The sequence below is a fragment of the Anarhichas minor genome, unplaced genomic scaffold (genome assembly GCF_050575085.1).
Source record: "Anarhichas minor isolate MPS153535 unplaced genomic scaffold, ASM5057508v1 ptg000074l, whole genome shotgun sequence".
In the NCBI taxonomy this organism is placed as follows: domain Eukaryota; kingdom Metazoa; phylum Chordata; class Actinopteri; order Perciformes; family Anarhichadidae; genus Anarhichas; species Anarhichas minor.
Window position 1 is genome coordinate 9,818,862 of NW_027466520.1, and position 20,358 is coordinate 9,839,219.

At 41.0% G+C, this 20,358-nt stretch overlaps 1 protein-coding gene across 1 annotated transcript in view; it reads right to left on the bottom strand.

Moving 5' to 3' along the window:
* Positions 1 to 20,358, bottom strand: part of cntnap2a (contactin associated protein 2a) — a 277,910-nt gene that overhangs the window by 24,520 nt on the left and 233,032 nt on the right. Inside the window, exons 18-20 of the mRNA XM_076080696.1 lie at positions 11,699 to 11,869; positions 4,995 to 5,213; positions 408 to 644 (exon numbers count right to left, since the gene is read on the bottom strand). Of these exons, the coding sequence (XP_075936811.1) occupies positions 408 to 644; positions 4,995 to 5,213; positions 11,699 to 11,869 (627 nt within the window). The remainder of the gene's footprint in view (positions 1 to 407; positions 645 to 4,994; positions 5,214 to 11,698; positions 11,870 to 20,358) is intronic.

Consider the following 20,358-nt stretch of genomic DNA (forward strand, 5'->3'; position numbering starts at 1 on the left):
TGAAACGCAACTACTCCAGCAGTAATCATGGCGCTATTTGCCTCTGGCTTTGTGAACTAAAGAGGGACGATGCCAACGATAACGTGGCTTCACAAAGATGCCCGTAAAACTTACTGGAGAAATGTACGCTGACAGATAATGACTCAGTGTAGGTAGTTTGTTAGGTTTGAGGAAGGAATAAAGGAAATAAAACAATAATTTATCTGCTACTAGGGAATTGCAAAAAAACCCGCAGTGTCGTCAAAGGGAAAATAAAATCGGACATAAAATAGTTCCTGAAAGTCCACACGAAGAGAGATTGATTTGTCTTGCAATTGAAGCTTGAAAGATGAAGAGCAGCATGATGCATTTGAGACATTCATAGTCCCATGATCGACCAACAATAGGACACTGAAAATGTCTCTCACCTCTGGTGCAGAACGGGCCGTCATAGGCAGTGGCGGTGCAGTCACACAAGTAGCCATTATACCTCTCCACACACTTCCCTCCGTTCCGGCAGTACATCCCAAAACTGGTACAGTGGCCTTGGCAACCGGGCTTGACCCCCGGCGTGACCTTGGCCCTCTCCTCCAGGTCGAGGGTGATGCCGTTCATCCGGAGGGCTCGGATGCAGCCCAGGAACCCCCTCTGCCCCCCTGCAGCACCTGAGGAGCAAGGAAGAGAGGGGTGGTGGTATCGGCGAAGCAAGGAGATGTAGCATTGGGAGATAGGACAAAAAACAAATACAAAGAAGGCCAAATGGAAGTCAGGGTCACAGAAGTCATTCTGAATGTAAGAGGCTGTTTTAATCTCTTTATAGAAATGTTAATATCCTACCGCCTGGAGGAAGCCGCTGATGTCACGTTAATCGTTCCGACTGCGACGCTGTTCTTGAAACAACCTTCAACTCGTTTGATTTCTTCACTAATTAAAACATCTCACAAGTATACACACGCAAATGGATGCATGAATGCGCATAAACTACATACTACAGACAAACACACACACATTTCAAACACACCACACACACAGCGCACCTGATGCGAATGAGTCAATACAAGCATTAATGCTTAGCCTTGGGCTGTCGATAACCATTCCTCTAAAGCGCCTCCATCGTCATTCTGGCCCTGCACCATTGCAGTCTAACTACCCATTAACTTGGACAGAGTAGGGGTGTTAAATTGATTAATGTGCACCTAAATGACTATAGCAATAAACACACTCATAAACATGCACCTACAGGTACATATTCAAGCGTACAAAAGCACACCCGCAGAGGACGGTAACACTGTATGGATAAGTACACGAGTATGGGCGCACAGTCACGCACACTGTCATTAACAAGAGCCGAGGGGCATTTTAGTTATTAAAACCTCTCAATTGCATCCTTTGGATTATAGAAAAGCGTTCGTTCAAGAAGACGTGTTAAGGAGACTTGAACACACATTCGGATTCCCCCCTCAACAGCTGCATTCCCACATACACACATCTGCTGGCTTAGCCGAACAGATACAACGCAGATCTAATACGATTACTAATACATGTACTTTGATTTTCTCCAGCCGATACATTATTCACACATCAGGATGCAGCAGGGCTTTCACACGCTTTCTCTACTTTCCATTCCCACAAAGGGTTTGACTTTTAGCAGACCTGTTAATTAATCTATTTTGTACCACTGATTGGCTGGAGGTTTCTGCCACCTGTTTACCCAGGTCTAAATCAGTCTCTGATTGAACGGACAGCATGCTCTGAGGCCTGCAGAGACCAGGGCGGACACGTACACAGGTACACACACACACACACACACACACACACACACACACACACACACACACACACACACACACACACACACACACACACACACACACACACACACACACACACCGGTGCATACAGATTCTGTACAACTCACAAATGGTGTGTAATAGAGCCTGACTGATACTGACTGAAGTCAACATTGGCTTCTCACAGAAATACATGTTTTGGTAAATATGGTGGCATACAGGCAAAAATGTATTGCTGCGCAGTAAATTGCAGCAATATTTTGTGCTGTCATTCTTACTTCAGGTAAATATATTTTTGTTCTATGTGTTCATTTAATTTTACCATTAAATAAATGATCCTTTCTTGCTGCCAATGATAGATTTTTATTTTCCTTTAATATCAGGGTAATACTCTACTGACAAAATGAATGAATGAAAATGCTGTATGCACTTAAATACTGTATAGAGTTAAGAGAATGGACATACAGTGTGCATGTTTATGTATGTGGACTGTTATTTTAAGCCTGATCCTACAATGCAAATTGAGTCCCCATCTACACCAACTGGCTGCACATCTGCTGCCCTGCTGTTCTTCCATTATCATTGTATGAGTGGTTTAATAGAATGGTGGTATGTGCTGTTTCCTCCTGTAAGTCTGTCTGCTCTTCAGCACTGAGATCCCCAAAACAGTGTTTGCCCACTCTATGTTTATTGGAGATGCACTTTAAGATGCAATTTGTTTTGGTTTTAGATGAGTATTTTTGATTCATGTGGCCTAAATGCCATTTCAAAAGCCTTCCTAACCCAGGAGGTTGATATTATCATAGAAATCCCATTTTACCAGCCCAGTGGTTGATATCTGTTAGTTTACAGCAATGTTTTTTTCCCCGACTATCTCTCTTAGAGGTCCATAATGGGCTTGCTTCTGATGGATCACTGCATGGAAAATATACTTGTGGATTGCAATAAGGCTGAATCTACAGGCATTCCTCATACCTTTGTGTTAATGCAGAGCATGAATCAAAAAAGTAGCAGCATGAGTGCATAAGAAGTTACATTTTAATAGATTAATCAAGGCTTTATTTCAATCACAACTCGTGTAGAGCTGCTGCAAAATCCGATCCAAACACACTCTGTTTGATCTGCGAGGTCCGCTGCATTCCCGTTTGTGTGTACTGTGAAAACTGAAGATGTTTTGTCTGCATCAATGTCACAGAGACATTTCATTATATTCATTAAATGTTACCTACTGTCTTGGCAGGTGAGCGAGGCAGGCTTCCCTGTGACAGGTGTCGCACACATGCAGTGAGTAGAAACAAGCAACAAGACGTCGATCCGGGAAGACAGAAAAACCAAAGTAGAAAAGAAAGACAAAACAATCCAACCATGAGGGAATTGAGCAAAAAACATGCAAAAACATTTTAAAAAAAAAGGTATGATGGTGAACATTAATCAAGATGGGAATCAAAAGAACAGATGGTGGCATTAAATTAATAAAATGTGACAAGATTGATCGTTACGTGCGTGTATGAAGTGAATTGGAGAGCTAAAAGTTAACAGTGTGAAGGAAATGACAGCAGGCTGATGGTATAACATTTACTCTCAGGGCCATTAGAGCAAATGAGCCACTGTGCAGTAAACACTAAAGCAATCAAATGCTTGATGAGGAGCATATTGATTGAAAGAGAGAGAAGGAGCTGATACGGCCACAGATATGAGAACAAGGTGGGCAAAATAAAGCTCCCTGTTGTACTTCCCTAATGCGAGATTATGTGAAATCATACAAACAGATCACAACATCATTGTTGAACTCCTTTTTTAGGTCTCTGGATTGCATTGTTTTTTGTTCTACCTCACTACTTTCAAACGGCTGCATCGATATCAATCAGAGACGATGTGTGAAGTGACAGGGGAAGAATCTGTTCAGACAACATCCTGACGCCTGTGGGGCTCTCCCCACTCTTTCCAAATCAAACACAGAGAGATGTCTATCTTTTCTTAGTGTCAGAGACCAAATCTAAAGTCACCAGTCACCAGTCGCACTGCAACGAAACCTTTTCTCGCACCTTTTCATTTGACTGAACGAAAGTACAAATATACTGAGAGCCAAATTGGGACATGATAAGGTGAGGAGGCTTCAGCAGCGACAGTGAAATTATATTATAAACGGGGATCAGGGGGTTGAGGCTATCACATCGGGATGCCTGATTGGAATTTGGAAGAATCTCCTTTGGGCAGAACTTTTTTTTTCCATGAGATAGTAAGAATTCTGTGATCCGCCTCAGCAGTTTTCCTTCTATCTGCAAATCCCTGAAACTATTTTAGCCCAAGAGTTTGGTTCATAGCATATTGACAGCTCAGCACAAAAGGCAGCGTGATACAGAGATGTAAAAGAATAAGAGGGAAACCGGACATATCTTGTGCCATGTGAACTGCTGATGAGCTTGAGACACATTGTGCGGAGAGGAGGATGAAGGGAACTAACCAGACGTCTAAAAAAATGTAGGCATAATTGGTGTGATAATAAGGCTTGATCTGTCTGGTACAGAATGTGTGTGCAGGAATAGGTAAAGCCAAAGGGTTGATATCGTCCTTGTGCAATAATAGTTTCTTAATCCACAGCAATATAAATGATGAGCCAAAGTATTAAAGTATAGAAGAAATGACCTCTATAAGTGAATTAAGTTAGTTTTAGTCACACACCCTCACAGCCAGCACAGAGGCTCAGTTTTAACTTTATCAAGATCACTTACATGGATTAATTTCTGAGGATGTGCGTGTGTGCATATCATTAAACGTGAAATGGCTGTGTGTGTGTGTGTGTTCTGGATTAGTATGAATTTAATTAGCACTGTCTGTGGCGAAGATGGACTGAAGCCTCTTTATGAGAGAACCCGGAGATTTCAAGTAAAAGCTGCCGCGCCTTTAACTTCTGAAACAATCAGACGTCCTCACAGTGGATGTCCGCATCTGAGGGCAACATTACTAGAAATAAAGACAGCACAGAATGTTTATTAAGTCAATCAAAGTACGGTTACACTATTGATGTGTACTTAGGCATTTGCCTTCCACACATAAGAGCTCGCAATTATGGCGTGTTTGTCTCTGTGAGTGTCCCTTCTACACAAAGCGGATATTAAATGTTGAAATTGCAATCAAATGTGTGTACATGAGCCATTCTTACACATAAGCGCTGTTAATTGTTTGGATTGTGTGGAGGAGTGTGTGTGTGTGTGTGTGTCTTACCCACGTAGAGTTGGCTGAACAGCTCTAGCCGTGTGTGCCCCTGAGCAGGAGCAAGCTGAGACGCCCGATATGTCTGATCCAACTGAAGGACTGACTCTTTGACGTTTCGCTCGGCCATCACGCGATGCCATTGGTCGTCATTGAGGGGCGCGGCCGAATGTACCGTCAACTCCACCGGTCCGTTTCCGACGTCGAAGGAGAAGGAGATAACTTTAGGAGCTGCATGGAGAGTGTGAAAAAAAGAGTCAATTCTCCTGGAATCTTAGCTACCGAAGTCGAATGTTAAACCACATAAAGCAAACATCACAACTTTCTAAAAGCCCAAAACTCTGTTCTGTCATAGTCCTCTCTGCAGGTAAATATGCATTCAATTTCTAATCTAATGGCTCATTTGCTTCAAGGCGATTCATTTGGCTTGTATAGATTTCAGCTTTGCAATACACGACTGCTCACAGCTTTGGACAGGACTAATCTCACAGACAGTCGATAGATGCCAGGAACTGTTGGTTTTGCATGGCATGCAGTTGTATCACAGCAGTTTTCATGTTTTTTTTTTCTGTTCTAGACTTTTAGAAGTTTTCCTAGTTTTTTTAGGGAGATGAAAGCCAAAGAGAGAGAAGAAACAGAGAGACAGTTGAAGATAAATGACGGAGAGAGTGTGTTGATGAACAAAAAGAAGGAAAATTAATGAAAAATGAGGGCAGGATGGCCTTGTTTTTCATTAATTTTCATCATCTTAGAGTAAGTGGATTTGTGTGTGTGTTTTGATGGAAATGCCATCAAGTTGATTGCTTCTCTGCAGTTCAGTAGCCTAAGATTTCAACAGAACAACAGGGGGCACTGTTATACCTTTTATGACTATGGCAGGTCAAATGTTCATCAATATTTCTGAATTACAGTGTGTGTGTGTGTGTGTGTGTGTGTGTGTGGGCGTGTGTTTCCACCTACCACCTGTTCATTCCAGATGTTTTTGCTACTGCATTGGTGAGGTCACTATCTGATGGATTTGAACTCTGTAGGGAACAGTGATCAATCTGTAAACAGTGTGTGTGTGTGTGTGTGTAATCCCAGAAAAAGAGTGTGTGTGTGTGTGTGTGTGTTCTTATTTCAACCCCTCTCTCAACTTGACACAGTCGGTAAATTATGTCCACATGACGAGACATTTGAAATGTTATTTTGAGACACAACTAACTGGACATACTAGATATTATACAGCTTTACATATATTAAAGCTAAGTAGTTTTTCTCTTTCCTGACTGGAAGACACTGTTGGTTTGGATCCACCATTTTATTATTAGAGTTATTATACGTCGTTTCTGACAACATATGCTCCATAACGTGTGGACCAAAGGTGTTTAATTAATGCTTGTCACTGCAAAATGTCAAAGGAATCATTTTTGCCTTGACCTATGAAGGGAACGAAGCAACAGTATGAAAACAATGAGGGTATTATTTCTGCTGCTGGAAAGATGATTTGCAATTGTCAAATTAAAACCCAATTTGACTCTTTCCTTAATGTGGTACTACTGTGAGGCCGCTGTATAAAAGCTGTGTATTCTGGGTGTTGCCATATGGTGGTTACTGGCACCAGTGTGCTGCAGTCTTAGAGATAATGAATAACTACTTCACAGATTTATATATTACTGCTCCATTATAGCTTCATTAGGCTCAGATATTAGAATGGATCATGTTATGTAGCGGTCAATTGGGAAACAAACATTATTTTTTTCCCTTTGCCCAATCAATATGCCGAGCCCCTTTCTCCTTTTCATATTGCTTTTATCTAATTATCTGTTTCACTACTCTTCCATTTTTCAAACTCTTGATTCCAGTCTACACGACACAAATAGTTCTTCTGTTGTCTTTGTTCTTTTGTTTGCTTGTTCTTTCTTTTCTTTCCAGCATGTCCCTGTGTCTCTCCTCCTGTCCCTACTTCCTCCATTCTTTAATTTCTTCAGTGTTTGTTATTTTGTTTCTTCATATTAAGCTTGGTTTCTTGCACTCACCGATCCCTTATGAATCAGTCACTTTGCCCCCCCCCCCTATCCCCTTCATTCCTTCATTCCTTGATCCCTTTCTTGCAGACATTATCCCTTCCGCTTGAGATGAGATGCAAGTACACCAGAAATCATCTCAGCAAAAGCTTGTCTGGATGTGCATTAACCTATAAGCTCTGAAAACGCTTAAACATTCAACAACCCACAAAACACAACACAGTGAGTCACAGAGTGTAAGCCCTCTGACAGGTTTTAGTACACTGAATTAATGACGTCTCTATGCAGGGAGCAAGTCTGAAGGGCAGGGAGGAGCACCATCAGTTATTTGAAATGTTGAAAGAAAGCCAAACATATATCAGAATACCCCAATAGAAACAAAGCTATAGCAATGCTGCTATAGCAATGCTGCTATAGCAACGCCGAACGGCATGTGAGTGTGTGTTTGATTGTTTGAGTGTTGTTTAAGCAGCACTGCAAAGCAAGATGGATGCCCTCCAACTTTCTTTTTTATACTCCGTCCACAGGCAGGTATGAAAACTTAAGTACCCTCAGAGCACAGAGCTCGCCTCCTCTATTTAAATAGCTGTGATGGATGATAGAAGTGTTAACGTAACGTAGGTTTTTGTGTGTGAGACACACTTACATGTTAGCCTAGAGAAAAATATTTTTTTCTCTTCGCTTTCTATTAATCTTTCAATATGTAGGCTTAAGGAGCTAAATTATGCTTCAGCCTTTATGTGAAATCTCACTGCTTGTGTGGCTGTGCATATATGTGCATGTGTGTTTTGTCTAATGTGAAGTTTCACTTTGCAGTTTTTCAGCTTTCTTCAGATGGCTGGCAGTGTATTTTCTCTGTGACCTCTTTTCTGTTATACTTGCTCAATCTTTGTTGTTTGTTTCATTTGCTTTGTTAGTCTTTTGCTCTGTGTTCTCCATCCCTAGGACGGCCGGAACAGTGAAGAGTTAAAGCAACTTCTCAAAAGCGATGCATCTCTTTGTGACAAGAAAAGACTCTTCAAATAAAACCTTGTTTATGCTATCAGCAAAAAACATGCATGCCCACAATCCAAAGAATCCTGAGTGCTTCTTAATGTTCTTAATGTGTACACAGAACAGATATAGTGAGATAAATATTCCCATGTGACAGTTTTTGAAGAAAAGTCGGAAAAACGTCTGTAGTGGTGGCTGGTTTGCTTTTCTATTTAGTAGATAACTTCATATTGCTTTACAAGTCATAGAGGCATCTGACAACTTTCGAAAGCTAGAGATGCATAGTGCTGAACTTCAGATGTAAACTTTGTGTCAGTCTGGTCTTCACATAAAAAAAGGCAATAATACAAATTTATAAGCCGATGTCCGAGTGGGAAAGAGCATTTCCCAGCTGCATGCCAGACTGAAAGTGTTTATAACCTTTGGGCAAGACTATCACTGTAATTGCAGCCTCTTAAAGACTCAAAACATGGCACATACATACTTTCCACTGAGCCACAGAGCACCCCAGAAGTCAAGCCTTTCTGTATTTAGGGAGCTTTCTATCTGTCCCCAATCCTGTTACCAGTCCAGTTCACATGGTTCAGAATATGTCTTCTATATCTCAAATCTGTCTATGTTATTAAGATTCAAAGAGGAAAAGTGTCCACCTGATGGCTTTGAGTCCTCTGAGGTCACAGTAACGTGTGTTTTGTACAAGGTCATGCGTGTGTTTTGAGCTCCTGCAACGGCACAGCTATGCTATTCTGGCCTAATGCTAGTTATTTCATACCTTGACGGGATTGTAGCAGATACAGTTTTTGCACCAGTGAGAGGGCCGAGATTAGGTGTGTATTTATGTGTGTGGGCGTGCATGTGTGTGCATGCAAGTCGCTTTGTGAGTGTGTGTCTAAACGTGTGCTGTGGGGCAAAACGTAAGATGATAGCAAGGGAGAGGGGAGAGGAAATCGATGTGGGGCATTTTGAAAGCCTCGGGGGAGACACACACACACACACACTCTCTATCTCCTCTGGCCTGCTGTGCAGCCGTGGCAGACTAGGTACTTACTATATGTGTGTTTTCGTGTGCACGTTTAGAAGACAAAGACCAATCCCCTTTGGCAAACTTCTCACTGTACTTGCATGTACAGTGTAGTGTCAGCACATAGTTTTTTTTCCAGCAAGAATAAGCGTGTGCATGCATTGGTGTGCATATGACTTTGTGCAAAACCAAGATTAACTGTAAGAAAGATTTGGGGAAAGAAAATGAAAAGCTTATGCAGCATTTAGGTCGCAAACCAGCTGAGATAATGTCACCTTGTGTAATGGCTTTAGGAAGCACTTTGGCTCAAAAATCGTTGATATTTGTGTGTATTCAGTGGTAGGCATTTTGACACAAAGTGGCGGGCCAGGAGCACCAGCAGCAAATGGTAAGCGAGCCTCTCTGACAACACATGTTCAAATTCCTTTGAATCTCAATAAAATGCAATTAGTTATCTATCAACAGTCACAATGTGAATAAATTGAAGCCCGAGATTTTAATATTTGTGATCAATGCGGCTCCACTGAGGCCACTGGGATGTTAATTTGAGACGTTGGAACACGATCATAGACACCTGCTACATGACATCAATGTGTTCTTAGGTAAGAACAGAATCTATGCACACTCAAGTGCACACGTATGCACATTTGACTGCTGACATGTTCATACAAAATGATTGGTTAAAGCATTTTCTCCACTTCTCCAGTTGCATAACATTGCATTGATATTACAATCATTTTATAAATATCTTTAAAACATTTTTAATGAATTATTTCACAAAGCACAAATAGCTTTGTAGATTATCTGTGCAGTTTTAATATCAACTAAATCGCAACATTTTAATGCAATTTAATAAATTGTACATTGGTTGGTTCATAAGATTCCGATCAATTCACAATTCTTATCGCTCTCTTCTGTAGCGTGAACATTGGATTCGTGTTGGTTTTGTTTCCCCGTACCTCCACAAAGCAGTTAATGAATGGAACCATGAGAGAACAATACTGTATATATAGCAATTTCTGATTCAAGATATCTGTAGTTCTGGATAATATTGCGATGGTTTTAGCGTTTTTGTTTTTCCATTATGTGTGGTTTCTAACATAATTTATGCCGAGCCCAGAAATGTATATTCATCCACTCTTTCTATATTAACATAATTTATCATAATCTTTACTTAATTACTGATTTGCGGATCACCAAATAATCAATAATAATAAACTGCTCTACCCTCTTTAGACTTTTATTTGGGCATTTCAATTTCTGTGTGTGCAGACGGCCTTGCAGTCTCAGGCCCTTGTGTGTAGATGGCAGGGTGTCTCCTTATGCTAATTAAGACTGGGACATGCCTTCAATTTGAGAGGACAATGGGATTAATCATTATAAGAACAAAGGGAGGAACAATTCTGTGGTTTTATCAACACACCATCAATCTGACGAAGACTTTTCTCAAGAACAAATTTATGAAAAAAGGTATTCCACGTCAGCTTGGTGATAATCTCCTCTTGTCGTAGGCAGGGGTCGTCCAGGTCTTCTCCCTCACTTTCAGCCGAGGCCACAGAGGGAAACCAGACCGCGGAGGGCCCCTTCACATTAGAGGCATTATCACAGATGATGTAAGGTTCTGTTTTATTTCAGAGTTATCTCAGTGTGTTCATATGCATCACTTTTTCTCTCTCCACTGTGAGATCCTGTACATCTGTCACAGCTCAGAACAACAGACTGTAGTTTTGACCTTCGGCAGGAGAAGCTTGTGAAAGATAAGGTTTGCAAAAATAAGCAGGCAACACCTGTTATGCTAATGTGTCAAATACATATCAAAACACATTTTATCATATACTCATCTCAGTTTTCAGAGGTTAGCTACAGAATGTCAAATAAATAAACTTTAGTGTTTAAGTGTTTCTGTCAGCTGAGTCAACGAAATACAGATTGTAATTCAATATTTTAGATATTTTTAACTAGCATAGTTTTTTTCTAATGCTGAAAATGTATTTTGATGACTTCTTAAATGGTTCACATATCGATTTTTTTGCGCGCATGTGTTCGTCTTTGTATTAGGAATTGTGAAAGAGTTGAGATGTGACACTGCCGATGCTTCCTGCATGGGAATATGTCCATCTTTTCAATGTGTGCAGGTACACACATCACGAAATACACACAAGATTACCCATTTCACTGACACCATAGTGACCCTGTGTGTGTGGGTGTATGTGTGTATTTGTACTTTTAAGAGAGTTAAAACGCTCATATTTATAAGAATGTTTTTTTGAAAAAGAAAAGGAGAGCGAAAGAGAGACGGAGAGAGAATATGTCTGTGTACGTCTGTGTGTGAGCTTGTGTTATGTCAACCCTGAAAATGGGTGATTTGGTTAAACAGAGGTTTATAATGGACATAATTATTGCACACACCAATTACCTTAAATAAATGATTGCTCTCTCTTGCAATCACACAAAGTAGTGCACTATAATCAGGAAGGCAATTGACTGTTGCTGGTGTGTGCGTCAGCATCAGTGTGATTGTATGTGACTCTGAGTGTGTGTGGTGGCAGGTTGCACACGGCCCTATCACACTGGTGGATTAAACCTCACACCAGGCCAGATAAAGAGTCTGAGCAAGAGAGAGAATATAGAGGGCACAAACAGAGAGAGAAAAAATGACTCCCATGCACACACACAATCACTCAGATGCATCTTACATTTGAGCTCCAAGCGAATGAAGTCAGTGTTGCCCAGGTTTTCCAGAAAGACGCCGTAGGGCGCGCTGGTCTTGAAGTAGAAGGAGATGTCGGCGCTGGTCTCACCCTGGAAGGTGGCAAAGTGCAGGTAGGATGACGGGGTGGTGAAGGACGCGGCATTCCAGTAGTTATCTGTGGAAAAATAGATCGAATCACAACTCTCACCCAGCCCATTCCGGCATGGACCTACTGTACCCTCCATCAGCTCTGTGGCATACACGATAAGCTGCAGAATAAATTCATTGTGGGAATGGTTTTTATTTCAAATGGTTATGCATCCATTTTCATTTCATTCCAAAGAGCTATCCATCTATTCTGGATACAACACTGTTATCTCACGTCCATTGTCTAATGCGGCTCATTTAATATCTCCTCAGTACAAATTATTTCATCAACTAAAACTCCTTTTCTGAGGTTTTAACTTAGCCTGTAATTTCCTGCAACTTCAATGATATTCAATAGAAAGTTGATCCTATCATAACAGCAGAGAGGGAGACTATTTATTTTCTTCTAAATGAGGACCTGAGGAGGGGACCAGGGTACATGGATAGAGTGCTGCGGGATCTTTGATAACAACTTTTCTAATGACTTTTATGAAGCAAAACCAGCGGCTGCTAATGAAGACAAAGTAGCAGCACGCTAAACAGCTGCTGATGAATTATCGGACTGTGGTTGATGAAGTGACTTCTCTGCTGTCCCCTCTCCTCTCCCTTTGCCATGCCCCTGTCACTCAAGGAAGATGAAGAGGACTCCCCACTTTGTTTGATGAAGATTTCTAGATAAATGTCAAATGCTTATCCATTATGATGATTGTTGCTGATTAAAAATTAATCAGCTTATTGAATAATCATTTTAGCACTCCTTTGCTTCCTGTCAAATGTGTGAGCTTATACCGTTGTATGCATTTGTGTGAGTGCATGGCTGTAAGTGTAGGTATGCACCGGTGTCCATGCATTTCTGTGTGTTTGTGTGTCTCCTGGCTCAGTGCGATAAGCGCTCCCCAATGACAGGGCTGAGCTTCTCCCCTCTCCTTACATCCTGTCACCAGGGGCAAGGGCAGATAGTGGCCAAGCACACACACACACACACACACACACACACACGCACACGCGCGCACACACACACACGCACTCGCACAACCCCCTGCTGATGCGGCCTTTGTGATTAGTGTGTTTGAAGTTGGAATACTGTTCATTTCTCAACGGGAGGTGAAGCCAATTATTGAACAAGGCTAATTGGGGAATAGAACAGGAGGAAGCCTGCAGAGGCGAAACAAATAATTAAGTTGACTATGATGTTCCATAATAGCAAGAAGGGCCACATACTGTAGTTGGTGACACTCAAATGCACAATCACTGACTGTTTACAAAGGAATTGTTTTGATAATTGCAACAAATGCAAGGGCTCTAACGTACGATATTGATGCTATTTTACAATAAATAATTAAAAAGTTACAGGAGTAGCACTAAACAATCTGTTTATAAACATGCTAGGAAATCATTTGCTCAGTATTCTTTTGAGTAGACTGCATTAACACAATCAGCCCTCACAGTGCAAATATGACATCACAAATACAAACCAACATAATAACGTCTCATGTGCTTGGATATCTATTTGTATGCACTGAATGAGACCTCAAGTGCTTCAAGCAAGAGAATAAAAAGAAGGTTGACAAAGACATAGAAGCAAGAAGGACACAAGGATATAGAAATATAGCCTGGAGGTGAGTCACGCTTCAGAAGGAGGGAGAGAGAACAAGAGGAAAAGAGGGAAGTGGGAGGAGGTTAGAGAGAATGGGCTCAAAAGGGAACTATGGCGTGAGAAGCAAAGGAGAACAAAACATTAGGGGGTTGACAAAAACTGAGTGTTGGAGAGAAAACAGTGTAGAGGAATAAACATAGAAGCCAAATCATAAACATCTGATTGCCCCTGTGCCAGATCCACAGATGCAACTGCTTGGCTAGGTTGGGTGGCACATTTAACTCTCCAATATTGAAATGTTTATCAAACAAATGTTTCAAAAACTGACCCAGCACAAAACTGTCTGACTGAGATATCACACATATTAAACTGCTAGTCATAATGCATGATAAGGCAAGGGGAATTAACTGTATGCCAAAAATGTATTGACCACAGTAACAAAATGATTTAATATAAACTGAGCTGCCTGCCACACCAAACAGCCTTGGTATTAATTAATTGGGAGTTCATTTGTGTGTTACTATAACCTCCGTGAAAGCAAGCCATTTCATTTATGCATTCATATGTAAAAGTCTTACAGAACATAGAAACAGGAAACTAGAAACCCTTTTGGGAACCTTGTCAACGGTGAGCAATGAGCACTTCAAAGAAAATGTTCAAATGGAACCTGTTAAGGTTTTCTCAACAAGCCATTTTTCTCTGTCTAATTGGTTCCAAGGTGACGCAAATGCCCGAAATTCACATCCCGTTGTCATCTCTGCTCGCGGATGCCCTTGGTCTCATTGTGAGGTGCATCAATGTAGTAGACAATTTGGCTTTCAAGAGTATCTCAGATCTACTTTCAGGATGTAAATGACCTCTGTTGCTGAGCTACTCGATTGTTAGGCACCTCATTTAGTGGAGAATCAGAACAATGTTGGATTTTATTTCTTCTTTCAAAGCTTAGATCGCATGTTTTGCGTTCTCAAGAGTCTGTTGCTTGGTGGTAGCCTTCAACACTTCCAATCCCAGTGCACCTCACCAAAACCACTATTTGAAGCACTTCGCAATGCACACTAGGACTGAGTGCAGCATACAAAAACAACACAGCAGACCAGCAATGTGTATAGCGATCACTTCTGTCTGGAAGAGAGGACGGCCATCAGTTAGCAGCATGTAATAATACAAAATCCAGTGAGTGCCCACGACCCACATGCTTATAGAGGACACACATCACACAACAATTTACATAATGTCAACATCAGGCGTTACAGCATTTATGCTCGGGTTTGTTGCTGCAATGACCATGAAGCTTAGAATATAGCAATGGCTCGATCTGGGTATGTGTGATGAATAGCTACTGTTTTACATTAATCCAAGGTTGCGACGTCATCAGGTCACACATTTCAGTTTGTCCAGGACTATAGTTTAAGACCAAATACCTTCAAACATCCCTGAGCACATCTGCAGCTACATTACATTCTTCTCAATTTGTCTGCACTTCATCAGTATCTTTCTATCTTGATACATGATTCTTTACAAGCATGATATGGATATCTTTTGGACACATCAACTCATTTGACTGAACGATGATGTTGCACTGAAAACAGCTGCTGACCTCTGGATTAGGCCACAGGGACTCCTCTAGCCCACTGAACTGTAGAGTCTGACATGATGTGAGATACAATTTGAGGGGAAGTTCGGGTCTGGAAGCCAACTAGATGATGCATCTGTCCACGCTTGACCAGATGGGTTACGTGTCAGTACCAGCAGAAGGTAAGGATGACTAACTGCACCTTCTCGGGTCATTAACAAGGACACACACACACACACACACACACACACACTCAATTCATGTGCATACAAATGTACACTGTTGGCTACAGGCAGAGTAGGCTACAATTACTGCCACAATAGCTCATATTAATAACCTCATCCTGCATGTACAGTACACACAGTGTGAAGGGTGTTATCACTGCAGATTGTGACATTGAGGATCTCAAGACTGCTACAGCACTTATTACTCAGTTTGCTGGATCAAACACAAGCATCTCATTTCACTCTCACCTGCCACTTATTCTGCTACAGGTGCAAAGTTGTTGGTTTGGGGAGGGGGGTTTAATCAGAGGACTAAAATAGTGGCATCTAACAGGAGAAACAGCAGCTCCAATCTCGGAAGATGATACATCTGTGCCCCTGAGGGCATGGCTCAGATATCACTGTTCAAAATACAACACTTCAACCTACAGTATATCGTTCGGAAACTAGTGAAACTGTGGCCCAACACGCATATACTTCTTCCGCACTCATTTCTACAATTCCGATGAGACCTGTATTTCATCTCATCTACGTGCAATTGAACTCTGCGAGGCGTGTAATTTGATGGCCTAGGTTCTGTATGTTTACAGTAAATACAGCATTATGAAACGTCAGGTAATTAGTTTGTGTCTGTCATTTGAGACCTGCAAAGCCTTCGTCTATCTCATTTTGTAATTAAGTTGGTTGTCATACATTTTTAGCACTAAACCTTCAGAGATATAATGATAGAAATGGAGAGATGATAGCAAAAAGTTTTAGTGTATAAATAATCATGAGAGGAAGGACTGCATGTAAGCTGTCTTTTTCATGAATGCAATGCTCATAGGTGACCCTTGTAAGCCTTCATTTGTGGTCAGTCATGAGGCCAAGCATGTCTCATAGCAGGTGAATTATATTAAAATAATGGAACACATGCTGCTTTGCGACATTTGCAGTCATGTATTTTTATTCCCATCTATTAAAAAGTCCAAAACCCTTTTAACATCAATAAATGAGACTAATTCCTCTCTGTCTGCCTGTATAGGCTTTTATTAAACTAACAATGGAAATGGCCTTCATTAATGCCTGAGCACGTGTAAAACACACACACAGAAAGTTACACTTTTACTTGCTCTTGTGCCCACCGCAGAAAGACAGACGGAAACACACACAGAGCGTGCATACGCGCATACACACACACACAGCACCTCCTTGCTAAAACTTTCCCTGACTGCCCAAGACATCAGTCATTTGCCTATGAAAACCCATTATATGGCAGCCAATCACCATTGCTCTTAGTGAGACAGAGCTCCATGCTCAGTATGAGAAGCATCAATCATCACGGAGTACCAATTCACGTGTGAAATTTTTAATATATGTTTAATATGCCTTAATGGGCCAATATATAATGTATGCTCCGTGTTTCGGTGTCTAAGCCAGCACTATTGCAAACATACCTCAAAGTCATCTTCATTTTAAAGTTAGTTTGTTCATTTGGTCACTCCATATAAAAGAGAGACATTGTCTCTAATGTAGCGTTATTGTGTTTAATAACTATTGATGAATTAATGTCAAACTATAGAACGATTATTCATAACTAAAAATGATCATAAACCAATGAATTGGTGTAAAAAGTGAAGGAGAGTGATGGCTGTCAGCTTCAGCTATAAGACACAATTAGTTTAAATAACAGAAATCAACATTAGTTGAGTTCTTGGGCATGTTGTTCACTTATTTCATACACACACAAATCAAATGACCAAGTTCTTTATAAATAAAATATTTATTGAACTACTAACTGCAAAACTAAACAACTAAACAGACAAATAAATGAATAAATGACGACTAAAACGAATAAAGGATAAATCAGAGAATAAGGAATAAATAAACGAGTACGATGAATAATGATGATAATGGGGGCTCCTTTGGCAGAAATGGAATATAATAGTGAGAGTAAAGTATGTACCTTTACTCTATAATCACATGAAAATATAAATAGTCTCGTCATTAGATTAGAATTAGCCACATACATAAGCTATAGGAAAGAGAAGACAATCCTCCCTCCTCAAACTAATTCCAAAACCAATACATCAAAGCTAACTTTTCATTACTACACACATCTTAGCTCAGCATAATATTTTAATTAAAGTGCATGTTATTTTTCCTTTAATGTCAGTTTCCTTTCATCTTTTATTCGTAGATGGTTGTGTCTCTGTGTGTGGGTGTTTGTGCGTGATTTTAAGAACTCAAAGTGGACGGGGGTCATATCTATATCTACTGTATATCTGTAGCTTATTATTCCCTCAGCTTCTGCTTGTTAGCTTGAATATGTAAAGCATGTCTTGAGAACATTGTAGATGGTTAGTTAAAGATAGTATGTTAATTAATGTTTGGTTCTGTTCTCATAAGTTCAATGTGTCTCATTGGTTGGTCTCCAGTGTCTTCTTTAAGTCTTTTGAAGAAAGCCATGATATCAGGGGTCTTAACCCGTAAAAGAGTCGGGATTCGATTAAACTGCCTTATGTAGTCAGAACGGGTATTCAATCCTGTTGGTTCTCCTCTATGAGTTTATTCAGACCTCAGGTTGTAATTCAAAGGTTTGTCACTCAGCACCATTAGTGCCCTCGAGTTCATGCAAACAGTTCCTTGAAGACGTTTCAATATTCATCATCCTCATTATCACGTTTCAATATTCTTCATGCTCTAGTCTTAACCCATAACACTCACGCACACGCACACACACTCACACTTACACAGTGGAAGAGTAAAACAAAGAGAATATGGCTCCTTCCAAGTGACAGAAGGGTGTATCTTTGGTAATTGTGTCTGCCATACTGCTACATGATAGACCCACACACACAAACAGATGTGATGTCATGGGTCATTAAATCATGGTTTGTTTTTTGTGTTGGCTCTGATGAAGGGACATTAGTGAGAGTGGCCCCAGGTTGTTGATGAAGGGGCCATGATGAGTGCGACCCCGGTTAGGAGTGAGGGGAGGTGTTCTGTCATGTTCTGCAACCTCGACAGGCCACTTCCTGTCTCCCTGAGGATTGGACAGACTGAGAGAGCGAAAAAAAATCTGTGCATTAGAGTAAACCATAACAACGGTGATGCTATTGTAACCCTAGTTATATTACCATCTCTGAAGCACATGAACAGCTGCATGGGGTGGAAGACAAAAAGCATCCAGCTGTAAAAGCCTCGACCTGAATGAACTCCTGAACTTCTTGGGAAGAAAGGATGGATGTGGTCTGAGTAGCCCAGCTATGGTCACCACGAAGCAGCAAGCAACTGGGGTGCACCGACAGGGCGGTTAGTTCACACACTCTCTTAGCTGAGGTCAGTGCAAGCAGCAAAGCTTTAGACTTTAGAGAGCCACGCTTTAAAGGCTCAAAAGAACCCTTCACCAAGGCCTTGAGCACCAACGGCAGTTGACACTGCTGGGAGGAGGCACTCATCACAGGGTGTTGCCTCCTGACCCCATGCAAGAACCACTTCACGAGAGAGTGGCCAAAGAACGGCCTGAAGACATGGCTGCTGCATACACTTTAATAGTGTCATGAGACGGCCCGATAGCCACCATATACACTGGGGTCTGCATGTATTCGGGTAGGCACATTCTGATTGGCGGTTTACCCATATGCAAATTTTCAGTGGGCGAATGCATTGGAGCATAGTATTAATCTTTGTTTATACTCTCGCTTTACACTGTAGCAAGAGCCTCAGCATATGGTGAACGAGCTTGGAGCACGCACGGCGGCGTTTATGATCAATAGGCTATTCGTTGAGTTATTCTCCGAAACGCCAGAGGGCGTACAAACAAAATGTACTGTGAAGAATCAAAAAGACAATGAGTGTAACAAGATCCACAATATCGAGGAGGGATTGTAATTATTTGTAAACTCAGATCTCATATTCATGGGCTACTTTATTGCCTTTTTACAAGCCCAGTAAAGAAAGAAGCCAGGTGTTACATGCATTATAAAGAAACTAAGGTTAAATACCCTGTAAACTATTTGATTTGTCTGGCAAAATATATACTGAATAGAACATTTTCAAGACCTCCTTTTACTAAAGCAACTAAATAGAATTGACCTTCTTTGTATAATCCCTAGACATGGAAATAGTGCTTTTATCAGTAAGCTATTTGTGAGAGTCACGTGATTGCGCGCCGTGTGCGCCAAGTAACAAAAATTCAGAGGTGCACGACCAAGCACCGGGACCACTTGCGGACCCTTCGCGCACTACACACAGGGGGTGTTTACGTTATTTTCTGGCGCATACCTCAGGCCGGCTTCACTACGGCAAGTATAAACTAAGCTTTACCCATAGAGTCAAGTAGAGGGCGGAGCCTGTGTGAGTTAGAACTATGGCATTCTTATACATGTCCCTTTTTTAAACTTGTTTTGAATTCAGCGCCGTCTGACTGTAAAACACGCAGAATGCAATTATCTGCCCTCACACTCGACTGGGATTGCATAGCCCCACCGTATTATTCCTTTTAGTAATATATGAAGCTTTATTATCGTAATGATCATGCTTCCATGCGCTAAAGATTAAATCCATGTTTGCTTTTTCCTCTCCACAGGATATTACTTTCCACAAAACCTCCCTGGTACTTTGTTACATCACACAGCAGATACCAACATAACTTCCTCTCAATGTTGTTTTAATCTATTTCGTCTTTGGAGATAAATAAAATGAAGACAGCAGATGAGGGAGGCAGACGCAATCTCAAAAGACAAAACTACTTGATTGAAGAATTCATACAACTCTATCCTGAATCCTCTCAGTGGACAATTATGTTTTTGATGCTGCTTTCACAGCTGTAGTTTGGTTCACTTGTTCCAGACTGAAGAAAAACATGATACATTTCCTTTTACTGTAGTTTTAGTGTATTTTGTGTTCAGGTCACAATCACTAGGGATGAGATAAAAGACTCCCGAAGACGCTTGATGCCACACACGCATCCAAAGAACAGATTGTACTTGGAGCCGCAAAAAAGGCTTAAGTGCAACACATGCTGGCCGTGAAGCATTGCGTCATTTGATGCGCATTAATTAAATTGCTGCATCATCTTCAAGGTGGCTTGCACATAGAAAATAATGGTTGCGGTTGTTTCGGTGTGCATCACACACTGG